The 16,076-nt window shown below is 41.4% G+C and overlaps 1 protein-coding gene across 8 annotated transcripts in view; it reads left to right on the top strand.

The window, feature by feature from the left end:
- The window catches only part of CTNND2 (catenin delta 2), an 826,820-nt gene that overhangs the window by 457,514 nt on the left and 353,230 nt on the right, over window positions 1-16,076 (top strand). For 3 of the 8 annotated variants that reach the window (XM_069491978.1, XM_069491979.1, XM_069491977.1), the window contains 2 exons: window positions 2,948-3,120; window positions 14,989-15,550. The exons of 4 other annotated variants lie outside the window; for them this stretch is intronic. In XM_069491978.1, the coding sequence (XP_069348079.1) occupies window positions 2,948-3,120; window positions 14,989-15,550 (735 nt within the window). The remainder of the gene's footprint in view (window positions 1-2,947; window positions 3,121-14,988; window positions 15,551-16,076) is intronic. One more of the 8 variants, XM_069491984.1, reaches the window with a different exon arrangement.

Genomic DNA, 16,076 nt, shown 5'->3' with positions numbered 1-16,076 from the left:
CCAAAACTATAAATGCTTTTTAAATCTTTGGCAAATTTGAATTTTCTACCTCAATGCACAGTACTATTCATAGAGCTAATGGAGAATTAGTTATATGTAAATTTTACTTCCATTATAAAGTAATTAAGAATTGTCCTATAATTTTAACCTTTTTCATATTTTCATATATCTCTGCCCTCTAAAATTGGAATGAATAAATGATGCTGATTTGAAACCTAGTGAGCAGTGGAAAAAAATCATTCTAAAATGCATACAAGGTTTTTGGCTATTGTCCTGTTTTGTCCTTGCTAGGTGATATGTCAGTGTTGTAATATTATTATATATAGCTCATTGTTGCAATTACTTTTGTCAGAGCACATCTCGGTTTCATTGCTTGAAATGTATGAACAGAGTAATGAGATAGAGAATTTTGGTTTGTTTCCATTGAGTATTGATCAAATACATGACTGATTCTATAAAAGATCAGCAGATTTGATTATGCCATGACATATATTCCAGGAGCAAATAAATCATATTTTTAATTAAAATTCCTTTGAAAAGGGACTTTACCTGTCACTTAAAGATCCTGCATAGACAGCATTTGTAGGTTTCTGAAGATAATTGTGTGACTCTATTCATAATATATAAAATTATGATAACTTGATAACTATTAATACATACTTAAGAACTTTTACCCAATTCAATCTCTTTGAAAGACAAATATTTAGGATGTGCAACTATTTTAATCTTTAGGTTATGTTAAACTATTTACATCCAGTTCAAGATTTATTTATTTACATATTTATTAATATTTTCATCCCATTAATACTTCCAAAGATCTGGGTAATGTTATTGTATCTGCTTTAGCCTTCAGTGCCCTTGAGATGCATTTCATAGGGGAGGAGAGCGTGGCCAGTTTAAGCCACTATGTCCAGGTAGACTGTCCTAAAAAGAAATAGCCAAAGAAAGCCTCAGAGCGCATCGCCCACTGTCAGGTAGGATGTCAGGGGTCCACCAACTGAAAAGACCTTTGCTGTTCCACCATGGCTCACTCTTCTTCATTAAGCTGTGACCTTCAGTAGGGGCAAGGGGAGGGCCCTTGGCCACAGTCGTCACTGTCCTCCCAGTACCAATCTCCTTCTCCTCCTTATGGTTAGTCTCCATTTGCCCACCCCACCCCCAGTCAGAGTCCCCTCCCTGTCCTTCCGAAGGCTCTCCTGTGTCTCAGCCCGCCCTTTGCCGGGACTTCAGAGACCACCGCTTGACTCTGCTGTGCCTGGCAGCTTCCCTAGCAGCAATAGGGACAATAAGTTCCTGGCATCCAGAATGAAACGCTGAGAGTGTCTCCTCACAGAGACACCATATATCTGGCGATTAGGTCTACAATACCATCAGTAGGGATTAAATGATTTTCTTTTTTTTGCAGGTTATTAGAAACTTTATCATCTGGTATACACAATACAGTTTTCTTGGGACTAAATTTTCTAAATTAAAAGAAAAAAGATTACAATTGTACTTTGGTTATGCCCTTCATGATGATGTTGGGGCTGAACAAAAATGCTCTTATTAAATATTTCCTTGTTAATGTTTTTTCAGAAATTGTATAGATTCCACAATGCCAGGCCTTACCTGTACTAGTTAATTGGCTTATTATTCAATATCCAATGATGGAAAAGGATCTTCATGTTGTTTACAAGTTCCATCAGAGAATCAAAGGGAAGGGAAAGGTTTTAAATGGCAAACGTTATGTGAACCAGTGCTATTTAAAAGAGGACATACTGTTTTTATGCAAAAGTGATCCATGTCATGTTAAATCTAAGGGTCCCATTTGAAATATAAAACCATGGTCCATTCTTAAAAAGAAAATCATTTGAACTTGACTTTTTTGTTCACAACTATGAGAAATGGTACTTTGGTCTAAAATAGGCAAAAGAGAGATCAAGGATGGTTTAATGGTAATACTACAGTCTATTTGTAGATTATTATTACCCTCCAACAAAAAATAAATGGCTTCGTACTGTGGTACAAAGAAAGAGAAGGAAACTTGTACTGCCAAGTTTTTGCCCCCTAAACACACCCTTTTAACCCAGTCCTCCCTCAAATACACATAATGGAAAGTATTATAGCAAGTACATTTACACTCCTCTATACTTCTTTTGATCCTCAAATGAGTATTAAATTTGATTAAAGAAAATTTACTTAAAAAGAAAATGGGTGAACTCTTGCAAGGATCCCATCTACATAGAATATAAGAAAATAAAACACAATTTCATATGCAAACTATAATTAAATTATAAGGCCAAGGCCTGATTCTCTATCCCTTGTAATATCAGCCACATTAGCAGCATGAATTTCAACACTGTGTCTCCTCTTTGTTCTCCTACTGTGCAATTGCTATGATGGCAAAGGTAACTAGTCACCAGGGATTATGTGAGATGAAGGTAAATTCTACGTTGTATGAAGAACTATTAATATTTTAAACACTCTCTACCCTTCAAGCACTGAAGTATTGCATCACTATTCGTACAATAGAATTTGTCACTGATTGGAAGGTTTTGAGTGTTTTAGCATCTCCATTGTTAAGTAGGAGATATAATTATATTAATGCAATTAACATGTACCAAAAGGTAGACTTTTAAATTATTTCAAATGTTTCTGATATTGTCTGATCCAAAAATAACTACTTGATTAACTAATTTGTCTCCTAAGAAATGTCTCTATGTAGGTCAGGATGAGATCATTTGAAAAATCTACTCCTTTGAGAACTTTTGAACCGCCAAAAAAAAAAAAAAAATCTCATTTGAGAGCTGGAGTCGAATTATATGGTCATTTTAGTTCTCAGAATTCAAAGCATAGATGGCTGGAATCATGTGCATGTGATAATTCTAGGCTACTCTCAATAAATAATACATGTCATTTCTGCTTCACTGAGACTGTCACTGACTGCTCTAAATGACTTTCAATGCAGGGCCCAGCCTGCTCTCCCAGAGTGCACTTCAGCTCAATTCCAAACCTGAAGGGTCTTTCCAGTATCCGGCCAGCTACCATAGCAACCAGACCCTGGCCCTGGGTGAAACCACCCCTTCGCAGCTCCCGGCCCGAGGCACACAAGCCCGAGCTTCGGGTCAGAGCTTCAGCCAGGTAGGTGCCCTTTGCTGTGTTGTGCCGGTGGCCCCAAGGAAGCAGGTGGGGAACAGGGGTGTGCAAGGGACGTGGGATGCAGGCTGCCTTTTTGTAGGCGTGTCCCACAACTTACCAAAGATGCCCTTCAGTGTTGTGAATGAAGGAAAGGAATAATAAAATACAATGATAGAGCAATACTGAATGACAAGCATTTTCTTTAGTGATATCTAACAGTTTCTTATGCTGTATTTATCTTGCATATATTTGTGTGATTATGCAAATGTGCATCTAGTTACTCTTTCTTTGTCCATATGTGATACATATGTATTACATGCATTCTGAGTTTGTGAGTGCACTTGGAAAAAATACTGAGTATTTTGTCTCCTCAAAAAAAGCATGCAATTATTCTTTGGGGTTAATCATGTAAAGGAACATAGTATAAATGTATTTTCAGGTATACAGAACTGTTCTGAAAATACTTGTGATTAGGTTAGGAATACAATTTGTCAAATCTGGTTTTTAAATGTGCCCTTAATTGTTTCTTTAAGGCTTGTGCTTGTTCTTATAGTTTCACTGCACAGATTGATTTGCTGCAATTAAAATTAACTCTTAGTAACAAAGAAGCAGCTACTAACCTGGAAATGATTTTTTTCAAGAAAAGTGTAAATGTTGATTCTGTCGAGAGAGAGAGAGAGAAAGAGAGAGAGAATGAATGTTAATATTTTGTTTTTTATAATTTTGGGGTGTAAGATGTATCTGATCAACCCACCAGAGTTAATATACTGGAGAACTATCTTGTTTTAAGAAATTTAAAACTTATTTTCAGCAACGTAAGCCCTTTTAACCTTTGTGCTTCTGCTCTTGGAATGAGGAACCAGCAACCTCCAAACTACCCTTTAAGCTGATGCAGTTGGTTGTATCTCTCATGCATCTGTTGGGCATTACCTCTGCCAGAAACTCTTCCTCGGCCAAGCTACTCAGCACTGGCTCCTGTAAGCCCCAGACCCATCTCTTTCACCAATTTATTGTTGTTATTCATCCACGTGTCTTTTGAACTCAACTGAAAGCTACTTGAGGGAAGGGCCCTTTCATCTTTGCACCAGTAGCACCTAGCAGGCCACATGGCCCCAAGAAATGAACGCAGAGAGGCAAGAGGCAAGGAGAGTGAGAACAGCCTGTGCAGGGCCACAATACGCCCACGTATGTGGCAAGGATGTTATTGACACACTGAAAAGTTTCAATTATTGTCCCAGTAGATTTTAAAAATCTGGGCAAGGGCAATACCCTTGTCCATCAGTGACTTTGTAAGTTTTACCTTCTCGTGATGCCAAGCTATTGGAATTTGGATAAAAGGAAGGAATAAAACATTCCACTGAGATGAAGGGCCTCTTCCTTTGCCTCACATTAAAAGTCTGCTTTAAAGCTTAATCAGAAAGGGTTACTAAGTTGTACAGATATTAAAGCTATGTATTTGAAGTCATCAGAGTTATAGTTTGAAGATATCGATAAATGTGAATGTTCAAGGATATAACTTAAGTTTGAGGCAAAGGTTCCCGGTAGATTCGCTTACCTGGCAGGTGTATAAGATGAACAAGTCTGAATGTTCAAACCAATAGTAGTTGAAATGTTGCCCTAGTGCCCCCTACTAACAGAATGGAGACTACTGTTGAATATCTGAACTCTTATTTATTTCATTTAGTGGTGGATATAGGTACAAAGATTTGTTTTAGCTGTGTGCTGTAGCATTAAAGGCATGTTTTTGTGTATATCCCATAGGAGCTGTGACTTCAACATAATGTCAGAGAAACATTGAACAAGTAAACCAGCATTTTTATTCCACATTTAGTTATATACTCCTGAAAGTAGGGAGGCCACATCCCATTCCAGCAGTGTCCCCTTTGTTCAGATTATCTGTGGAATCCCTCTATTTAAGTGGCTTTTCAAAGCCTGGGATACATTCTCTTCAATATTCTGAACAGTGTTAAATCTCATTCCTTCAAGACTGGATTAATTTTTAGAATATCCTGCAGTCACCAAGTGCTACCAGGCCTAGTAAAATTCAAATTGTGGCTAACAGATGCCAGGCCAAGGGAGTAAGGTCAATAATCTATCAACACCAAAACATTCCATTTTATTTTTAGCCTATAAATAATGTGTACTTGTAAAGCAAATGTTTTCTATTTGGCTCATAAATCATGTCTGAATGTAGTTTCAAAGGACTATCATCAATATTCAAAGATTCTAATATCAGTATTTAAAAAAAAAAACCTCTAGTTTATTCAACATAATAGATGTTTATTGAATGATCATCATCAGGATCCATGATAAACCCTGGTGATACGTACATAACCTGCATTGCCCCATTGTATCCGTCCGAAAGTAAAACTACAAGTAACAAAAGTTGCCATATAATATTAGTTCTCTAGTGTTACCTGAACTAAAATCCTTGAGAGTCGTTCTCCTTAGACTGTAGGATGAGTTCATGGGGCTGGTCCAGAGGGGAGAGAGTGTACCACCCTCCCTGGGGACCTCAGTGCCATTCCAGGAAGTGACATGAGTTGATTTAGAGTCGTCCTTTTCCCCACCCCCAGCACTGGGCTGGGCTGGGCTGTGCCGTAAGCCCCCACCCGGCCTCTAAACAGGCCGTGTAGGTTACCTTCCAGATTCCCTTCTTTCTCCAGCTCACTCGTGGCCTTTGTGTTGGCTTTTGTGAGTTGCCCCATTCAACACAGAGTGGTTCTTTCAGTTGCGTTTGTATATCTCTGTATTATTCTTTGATGCACTCAAGATGTTTATTGTGTGCCAGTGGGTGCCATGAGCCTGTATGCTTGGGATGGGGTAGCACAGAAACAGGCACCATCTTAGTCCTCAGGGAACTTATATTCCAGCAGCAGGGATGGGGACTCAGTGAGTACGAAATTGCACAGTGCATTAGAAGGTGACGGATTCTAAGGGAAAGAAATGGACACAGAATAGGGTAAACAAGATCCAAAGTGCAGGACGGTGTGCAGCATGCTAGGAATCTCATGGAGGAGGAGATGTTTGGGCAAAGACATGGAGGAGAAGAAGGAGGGAGCTACACGGCTGTTGGAAATAGCAAACATGGTGGCCCCTGGGTGGGGCAGCCTGGCCTGTTGACAGAGCATGAAGGAGGCCAAGGTGGCTAGAGCGGGGTGCAGGAGTTTGCAAGGTGATGGGAGACCAAATTGATCATTGTGAGGACTCCGTCTTTTACTCAGAGTTAGGTGAGGAGCCAGTAAAGAATTGTGAGCTCAGGAACACCGTAGCTTGCCTTATGTGTCAAAAGCGTCCTTCTGTCACATCACATGTACTATCCTATAGTTAGTTGTGTCTAAGTCTGTTCCCTCTCATTGGGTTGCCTCAATGCAAGAGTGGACACCGTGCAGAATTCATCTTCACATGCCTGGTAACTGGCCAGGGGTTCACCAAATACGTGGCAGGTTCCACCAACACCAGCCTGATCCTTTTTAACTATATCGCGCAGGCTCGTGGGTGGGATGGAAGGTGCAGAAGCTGACTGTCCTGCAGGTTCTGCTTCCTCTCACGTCAGATTTCCACTGGGTTCTACGAAACGCTGAATAGAAAACTTATGGCAGAGAAGAGCCACACTAAAAATGTTGGTTTCTCCCCACATCCAACCATAAAATAGTCTCATCAAGCACTTTGTCCCTCAAAAAAATAAAATGTGCGAGAAATATGAAAGTCTACATCTGTAGATGAAGTACTGGGGTAGGAGAATACAAGCCTAGAGATTTTGAAACCACTTGTGTGTCCTTCAGCAGAACTGAAGCATGTGCACAAGCAGAATCCCGTGGAAATGGCCCGCTTGCTGCGGGAAATTAAGAACTGTTTGATAGTTCTCTAAAATAAAACTGAACAATGGTGGGGATTCTAGAAAAGCAATAAGCTTTTTGAGAAGCAAAATTGCCATTTCTTTTTGATGTGGACTATGTATGTAATGCTGTACCTACTTTTATGTCTCAAAAGTCCTCATTTACGCTATATCATAATTATGAAGACACCATCTGCTCACTTCCTTCAGAGGCCAGTGTGGCCATTGTGTTTGCAACATTGATTATTGGTGCATACTCATGTAGGACAAGGGCATGGGGATGTCTGAGGGGGAGCAAGTTCCCAAAAAACAACTGTTGTGTTGAGTGCTGAATGGAAAGAGTTAAAGAGACAACTAGTATGACATCACTCCAGTCTGCTGAATTATTAAAGAGGTTGTTTTTAGGTAAAACTTGCAGAGAAAAGTCACCAGTAAACTTGAAAAACACAAAAATTGCAGAGATATTGTTAATGTAAATGTATACATTATGCATTTAGAAGAGAATTCATGCCGTTTTGCATATCGCCCTTGGCATACTTGTGGGAAACTGGTAGGATATTTGTTTTTAAGATAGTTTTAAGATGAAAATCCCTACTCTTGCTTGCTTTAAAATGTTCTTCCTCCATTTTCTCTTTTCAGTATATTTAGTCTGGAATGGACACATTTTTCATTGCACGGAAGGCGTGTATATGTTTGTCTTTGCCATTTCCTCTTCTGAGCAAATATTTGGATTATTGAAGTTATGCTAAATGAGTCACTTGCTGAAATAAAAGTTTTATGTGTTTTTTTTTTTTTGCCAATGCTGATGTATGTTTTAAGAAATAGTTACCATCAAGAAATACCTCCTTATATGTTTTTAAAGATAAATTTATATAAGATACTTATATCAGTTTTATTTTTTTTTCCTTCTCTACTTTCTTTCCACTTGTAGACCACAGAAATGGCCATATGAAGTACTTTTCAGAATATATATTAACCCTAATAAAACTATCATTAAGGGGAAGTCAAAGGGAAGGAAAAATCAGTACCTGAGGATGCAAAAATCTTATGCCACCATATTTGTACTTGGGACTTAGAGGACTTGGGAAAATGAATCCATTGTTACCTCCTTCTAGCTGCAGTGGCAGGGACAAAATGGTTTGCAAAATTTCTTCCTCTCTTTCTCTCTACTTCTTGCACTCTCTTTCCCACCCTATAATTTTGAGACCTCAGGCAAAGAGAAAGCAGCGAGGGCAGGCTTCATTATCACTCCAAGGTTGCAGGCACTCTTTTGGTCCTTTTGAATGAGATGTTCTCATCTGAGGAAAGGAATTTCTTCCAAGTAGCTTGGTTTTTCAATTATTTAATTTTAATTTTCTCTGGACACCACCTTTCATTGTCAGCGGGTCCTCACCACCAGGTAGACCCAGCCCTTCTTTCCTCACCAACAGTAATGATCCCGGTGGTGATGACTTTAGGGAAGATGCATGATCCTGCACAGAAGCTGTCTCTTCTCTTTATCTTACATGTAAATTTTTACCCAAACCAGCACCCCTGAAGAGAATTGCCAGACAAGGCACTCAGTGATTTTATTTGGCTATTTCCAAAGTCAAACCTTTCTCACAGTACCAGAATTTTCTTCCTTTGGAATTTAAGAGTGGCATTCCTTTTGAATGCAGTTTCAAAAGAGAAGTTTTCAACACTTTGTGAGCAAGGATAGTGCTCAAGCCAACCTGTTACATCCCTGGGAGTAAGTTCAAGGGCATACAACTTATTTGGGGATGTAGATTCATTTTAATTGCATTATATTATAGGAACATTTCATATAATAACTAAAAAACATTGTTTGTATTTTAGAGTTAGTGATTTCTTCTTGTTTTGAAGTTGTGAGAGTAAATGGCCTCGTCCACATTTGTGTGCAAGCCCAAGATTCTAGACAAACTTACGCTAGGAAACTACAACAATATCACAAAAGTTTATATCAGCAGCACAGAGCTGGCACTACTCAGTCACATCACCAGATTATTCTCATTTAGAAATGTACTTCTTTGAAGATGTCATCTGAAAGCCATGCCCTCTTTTTTAGTATTCAGCATTTGTTCTGGTTTTCTAAACTCGTGCAAAGAGTGCATCTCAGTCATTGCCTTTACTTTCTCTCTGCCCTGTCACCATTTAAACCGCTCTACATTGAGACCATTCCCTCAAACACCAGCCCCAAGTCCTTCCTCACCCAACCCAGTGCCACATTCATGTGTTTTGACTCTTCTGTGGTCCTGGCCCTGGGGTCTCCACCTCCCTTTGCAATGTGCCCTCCAGCTTCACCCCTCACGACCCTGTGCTGGGTCAGAAGCACATCTCCCAACGGGGACCTTTGTCAGCACCAACCAGTGTTACCTGCGAAGGGGACATCATTAGTGATTAGCTTTGCCAGTCTGATTGCAATCCCAGGAAAATGAAAAGGGGTTAACACAGTAAGTAGGGGAGCAGAGTGTTGATCTTAAGTCATCAAGCTCGCCTCTGGAAGACACAAACAGGGACTCCAGGGCTCCATTCCTGACATCGTCAGCCTGGCTGCCCAGCGTCCTGGGCAAATAGTCCTCCTGTCCCAGAATTAGGGGCCTTGCTGACAATTTAAGAAAACTTGGCAGGTCTAAATGCATCTTCACAAGGACTTGTCATAAATCATGGGCCTGCTTTATAAAATGTGGTTTTGCTTAGTGACAGGGCTTACTCATGACTGGAAGTCAAGATTCCTTAGAGATTACAGGGTGTCAAGTCTCTTGTTGACTGGCTATAAGCACTGGGGGCGTTTTGTTTTGTTCTGTTTGCACTGCCAGATCCCCACCGAGTGAGGATTAAGTAAGTTCCAAGTTCGAGTGAGGATTAAATAAGTTCCAAGTTCCGAGAATTTTCTCCTTATGACTCCTCTACTATCCATACTCCCTTTATGGAAGTTACAGCATAAAGAGATCGGAAAGCAAACGTGCTCAGCATTGAGGACAACGCCACTATCTGGTCCAAGAGTGCCATATTCTCAGGGGCTTGTACTTCCGAAAAAGAATAGTGTCTTAACTGTGAGCCAGATAATATTCTGTACAAACAAAAATACATCAGTGATAGGTCTCCAAAATAGCATGGAAGTGAAACACTCCATAGAAGGGAATTGCTGAGAGCACTTCAAAAACAGATTCCTCATATGTACGTGGAATAGACAGGTTGAGCATCCCTTATTCGAAATGCATGGGACCAGAAGTCTTTGGAATTTGAATGTTTTCAGATTTTAGAATATTTGCACATATATAATGAGATATTTGGGGGAGGGGACCCAAGCCTAAACATGAAATTCATTTATGTTTCATGTACACCTTGTACACATAGACTGAAAGTAATTTTATACATTTTTAATAATTTTGTACCTGAAACAATATTTGTATACAGTGAACTATCAGAAAGCAAAGGTGTCAGATGTAGAATTTTCCACTGTGCTATTATGTTCATGCTCAAAATGTTTCAAATTTTGGAGCATATTGGATTTTGGATTTTGGATTTTCAGATCAGGGATGATCAACCTTTACTAGGCTCTTATTGATGGTTTATGGAGTTAGTGAGTGAATTAATTCATGGAACTTGAGTGCTGTTAATTAATGGCTATTGGAAATAATGTAAATATTGCCTAACTTCCCATTTCAATATCTTTTCTACTATACTTCAAAAATACATCCTCCCCTTAAACAGTTCTATAAAATAGGAATAAATGCATTCAAGAATTACACAAGAGGCCTCAATATACCACTAAGTATACACATGTAAATACACACATATAAACATATAATATAAAAATGATAACTACAGTATATCCTAAATCTGACCCACCTGAAACTCATATATATATGAAATATTTAATTTGTAAGAGCTTTGATCTGTTAATCATCTGTATTTTTCTTGACGAATTTTCCATAATGGAAAGGAAGAACAGAACTACATTTAATGTACGCCATACTCTGCCTATCAGAAACTATTTAATCAGAGCATCTACTTGACAAGGTTGCTTATCTGTAAATGTCTTGCTTCTTTGTCAGTTTCACACAGATGGGTCTCCCACTTTGAAGGGGCTGAAAGACAAGTGAAGTAGCCCTATGGGCTGAGACTGATCCAAAGAGTTGAGAAGGAAGACACCAACAAGAATTGTCCCTGCCAACAGCCCATACTGTGTGATCAAGGACAGTATTAGGTCCCCTCTGCTTCAAGTATTTTTAAATTTCTCATATCATTATTTTTCTTTTAAGAGTCTCATCAATAAAAAAGATTATTTCAATTCTCATTGCGTGTATACACACATTTCCAAATATCCCTGGAGAAGTAATATGTGTAGTCTTTAGTGTAAAAAACAAAAAGTGAAATTTTACCTGAATTCTAATTTAAAATTAGATTTCCAATTTTATAGTGTTAATGTATTCTTAAGGTGGAATTGAACTTCCATGACAGTAAAGTGGATGAAATTTTTTATGTGTTGGATCATGTTTATGTTCTTTCTAATGCAATGATGGGTAGTGATACACTGTCCTGTAAATTGTGAAGCAGGCTTGAAGGGCAGCCTCATGTATCCCCATCTGGCTGAGAATTACTAAAGGAAATTGCAAAATGAAAGAAACATAAGCACAAGGGTGGAAACAAGCTCTCACAAGATTTGTTTTTGTCCAAATCATGCTACAAAACAAATTTCTCTGTTTAGTCAAAGAACTCAGGCATTAATTATTCCATAAGCCATTGAAATGGCATATAGCATCCCTGGATTATTTATTATAAACTGCAGAAGGCCTTAGATAGCTGTGCTATATCCAATAAGGTGGCCACTAGTCCTTTGTGGCTATTTAAGTTTAAATTAATTAAAGTTAAATGCATATTAAAATTTAGTTCCTCAGTTGATTAGCCACATTTCAAGCTCTCAATAGGTTGCCATAGTAGACAGTGCAGATGTAGAACATTTCCAACACTGCAGAAAGCTCGGCTGGTATCTCACCAGTATAGCTGGTATCCCTAGGAAGGCTCTTTGATTGAAGGTGGTTTTTTAGATAAATGGATTCAGGAAGCTCTTTTGGAGTTGTGTTTTAGCAAATAGAGGACAATACCACTTAGCACTTTATAGAGTATATAAAATTTTATTGTTTCTGCTTTTCTTTTTTTCATGTCAAAATCATTGACATAATTTCACTAAGATACTAACAATACCTAAAAGATTTTCCAATTGGCTACTATAGCTTGTCAAAATGTCTGAAGCTAGTGTGGCATTTATCAAAACTTCTACAGATCTGGGGTCCATTGAAGGAAATTTAGGAGACAATCATATTCAGCAGAGTTGGCACTCCCGAGACTACAAGTCCAACAGATTAGCAGAAAAATGAAATGATTGTAAAAATCATGAAGGTCTGCATGGGAAATGTGCCATTGTAATATTTAAATATTAGAATGAATACTGACTTAATGTTTTTTTTAATTTATACTGGTATGCTTTAGTTGCTATTTATTTTATTAAAAATTATGCTATTTGGTAATGGCATCATTAATGTATTATAATATTATTATTAATGTTGTACATCTGAGATGTAACAAAAAGCATTTGTTTTGTTGGAAGCAAGGAGTGCTGCTTGGGCCCTCTGGGGTTCTTTCTCTTCATCATGCTCCTGTGGGAAGGGTTTTCAGAAATTTCTGTCTAAGGCTTTTCCATCACTTGCCAGCTGGGTTCTGCATGGCTGAATGTTGCCCAGGCCCAAGCTGATAAGGAACCCCTGTAGAGAGCGTCAGAGGAAGATTGTGTGCAGCTTAGTGGTAGGTCTCAGACCAGTAGTGTCTGCCTTCTGTAGGAGAGTGTTAGAAATGCAGGCTCTGGGGCCCACTTCAGACCCCTTGAATCAAAATCTCTTCTAGAACAAGTGGTTGGTAAACTTTGGCAAGCACTGTGATCATCACAAGAACTCATTGAAACACAGATCCTTGGGCCCCTCTCCCTGAGTTTCTGTTGGGTTTAAGGTGAGCGATGCTGATTCCGAGGCTGATGCAGGAAAGGGACCTTCCTTGGAAAGCCACACTGGGGAGAATTGGTTCTCATATTTGGTTGCACGTTGCAGTGACCTGATGAGCTTCCCAAAAGCCTGAGGCTTGGGTTCCACCTTCAGGAATCCTGAGTTAGATGGCTATGGTAAGTCATGGGTATTGAGATTTTTTTAAAAGCTCCCCTGGCAATTATAATATGCAGCCAGATTTGAGAAGCCAAATCTCTACGTATCATGCTCGGAGCTTCTACTGGGAGAGAAGCAACATGGATCTAAGCCATCCGTTCAATGACTCTGGATGATACTGCACTATTTTTCTGGGGTTCTGGGGTTCATGGGTGAGCACACCAGTTCTGCAGTTTGTCCACCATGCTCCACACATAAACAGCCTCATTGCCCAAGCCACAGGACCAGCTTTAGGAACCATTCCTTCATTCATTCCACAGATATTCCTGGAGGAATATCCCTGTTCTAGTTGCTGAAGACGTATCATTGAACCAACTCATGGGGCATACATTTTACTTTCACTCTTACTGTTAAATAATTGCTCTATGGATTGAGTGTATATATATATACACACACACACATAAGAATCTATAAAAGGTACACATCATATGTAAATACATGTGGGCACACACACACTGCACAGTGTCTCTCACCAAAGTGTTTATCTTTGCCAGGCTACTCCTAATAGAGGATTTTCATGTTGCTCAGTTAACTCCTCAGATCTTCACAGGAACCTGACATCCCAGATAAAATTTGGAATGCTGTGTATGTGTGGATGAAAGTGCCCAGTCTATTATTTGCCAGTTGCCATTCCAAGATGGGAGGAGAGGCATAATTGAAACTTTTAACTGATAGCATCTGTTCAATCTCCCCCCCTCCCTTCCCGCGGTCTCACTGGCTTCCTCCTCCCCACCCAGCTCCCACTCCTCATTTCACACCCTTTCTTCCCAGCTTTTCTCCCCCACTCTGTGTACAGTCCTACTCTCTTTGCACACCAGCAGACTCTCAAAAACCTTTCTGCTCCCTCAGGAAAGCCTGGAAGGTCTAAGACCTCCTGCCCAGAAGTGGATGACAATGTAGTGTTTTCATTCGAATGCAAATTTGTCTCTGGACAAGATTCAAGGAAAGTGCTTTCCCCTCCAACTGTCTCTCCAACTACTCCCAGCCCTTGTTGTCTTTTGTGTTCTTGTAAATAAATGAGAGGCAACTGGCTTTCAGTTTGAAGACACAGCTGCAGGGGGCTCTTAAAAGGAAGCTAGAGAGAGAGAAAGATGCCGAAAGATTTGGAACCCAGCGGTAAAATCTAGAAAGGGGAGGCTTTTTTAGTCTTCTCATATACAATTGCTCTGATTCCTCTAGATATTTTTTAATACTAAAAAGACCAAGCGAATTCATTCTGACTTGATATTTTTCCCTCCGTTTAACTTTTCTTGTCCAAAAAGAAGAATCCAGGCGACAGAATAAACTGTAAGAAGTGTGTTTATTGTTGATGTTCTCCAGCGAAGTATGTAACTTGGCCAGTCTTGGGGGTAGAACGTGTATCCACTGAAATGACCTTGCCGGTGGCGGGTAGAGTGGGGGGGAGCAGAAAAAGATTTACTGCCTGAATTTCTCATTAAAACTAACAGATCATGATTGCATTCTGGGAGATCAGGACTGCCTTGTTGGGGGGTGGGGGAGGCTTTTAAAACCTTTCTGTGCCCAATGTGATGCCTCTGCTATTCTCAAAACATCTTGGAAATGTAAGCAAATGCAGGTCTCATTTGTCAGGCGTGTCTTCCATCCCTTTGTCAGCCGGCCTCTGCCGGTGCTGGGAGAGAGACCTGCCCGAGGAGACCCGGGGCGCGTGTTCGCGTGTCGCTCCGGGCGCAGTTGCGCGCGCGAAGCCACCGAGCGCCCGACTCTTCCTCCGGCGCTCGGGGCGGGCCGGGCCGGGCCGGGTGGGCCGATTGCTTGTCCCTCGCTAAGTGCGCGTGTTCTCTCCTCTCCCGGGCACAGGGCACGACGAGCCGCGCCGGCCACCTGGCGGGGCCCGAGCCCGCGCCGCCGCTGCCGCCGCCGCGGGAGCCGTTCGCGCCCAGCCTGGGCAGCGCCTTCCACCTGCCCGACGCGCCGCCCGCCGCCGCCGCCGCCGCGCTCTACTACTCCAGCTCCACGCTGCCCGCGCCGCCGCGCGGGGGCTCCCCGCTGGCCGCGCCGCAGGGCGGCTCGCCCACCAAGCTGCAGCGCGGCGGCTCGGCCCCCGAGGGCGCCGCCTACGCCGCGCCGCGCGGCTCCTCGCCCAAGCAGTCGCCCAGCCGCCTGGCCAAGTCCTACAGCACCAGCTCGCCCATCAACATCGTCGTGTCCTCGGCCGGCCTGTCCCCGATCCGCGTGACCTCGCCCCCCACCGTGCAGTCCACCATCTCCTCCTCGCCCATCCACCAGCTGAGCTCCACCATCGGCACGTACGCCACACTGTCGCCCACCAAGCGCCTGGTGCACGCGTCCGAGCAGTACAGCAAGCACTCGCAGGAGCTGTATGCCACGGCCACCCTCCAGAGGCCGGGCAGCCTGGCAGGTAAACGGCTCGCTGCCACCTGGCGCGGCTCACCTGGGCGCGTTGTGGGGGAACGAACGAACAGTCGGGCTTGAGCAAAAATCAAGCTGAGCACGTCTTTTGGCCAGTGTTCAGAATTTGCAGGTTAGAGAATGCCAGGGCTTCCTCGCAACACGTCAGTATCTTCCCTGAAATGTGTCAGTTACTTCTCTTTGAGAGTGAGGTGGTCTCTCAATCGCTAACACCTCTCTCCCCCTCCCTCCCCTCTCCTCTCTTCTCTCTCTCTCTCCCCAATCTGAAGACTAAACTGTATGAATAAGACAAATTTAGTAAAGAATTACTTAGACCTGTTGATTGTACCCAGACCTGTTGATTGCAAAAGCAAGTAACAGTCGCAGTATTTATATCACCTTTAGTTGTCTACATTTCATTGTCAGAAAAAGTAAGAGATTTTTCCAAAGCAGACATTCAACTTACATAGGTTTCAATAGTAGTGGGACCGTCACCAATAATGAATTGCCTTGAATTGTTACTCTTTCGTTTTGGC

The sequence above is a fragment of the Eulemur rufifrons genome, chromosome 17, assembly GCF_041146395.1.
Source record: "Eulemur rufifrons isolate Redbay chromosome 17, OSU_ERuf_1, whole genome shotgun sequence".
Lineage (NCBI taxonomy): Eukaryota > Metazoa > Chordata > Mammalia > Primates > Lemuridae > Eulemur > Eulemur rufifrons.
This window is presented reverse-complemented; position numbering and strand designations above follow the sequence as displayed.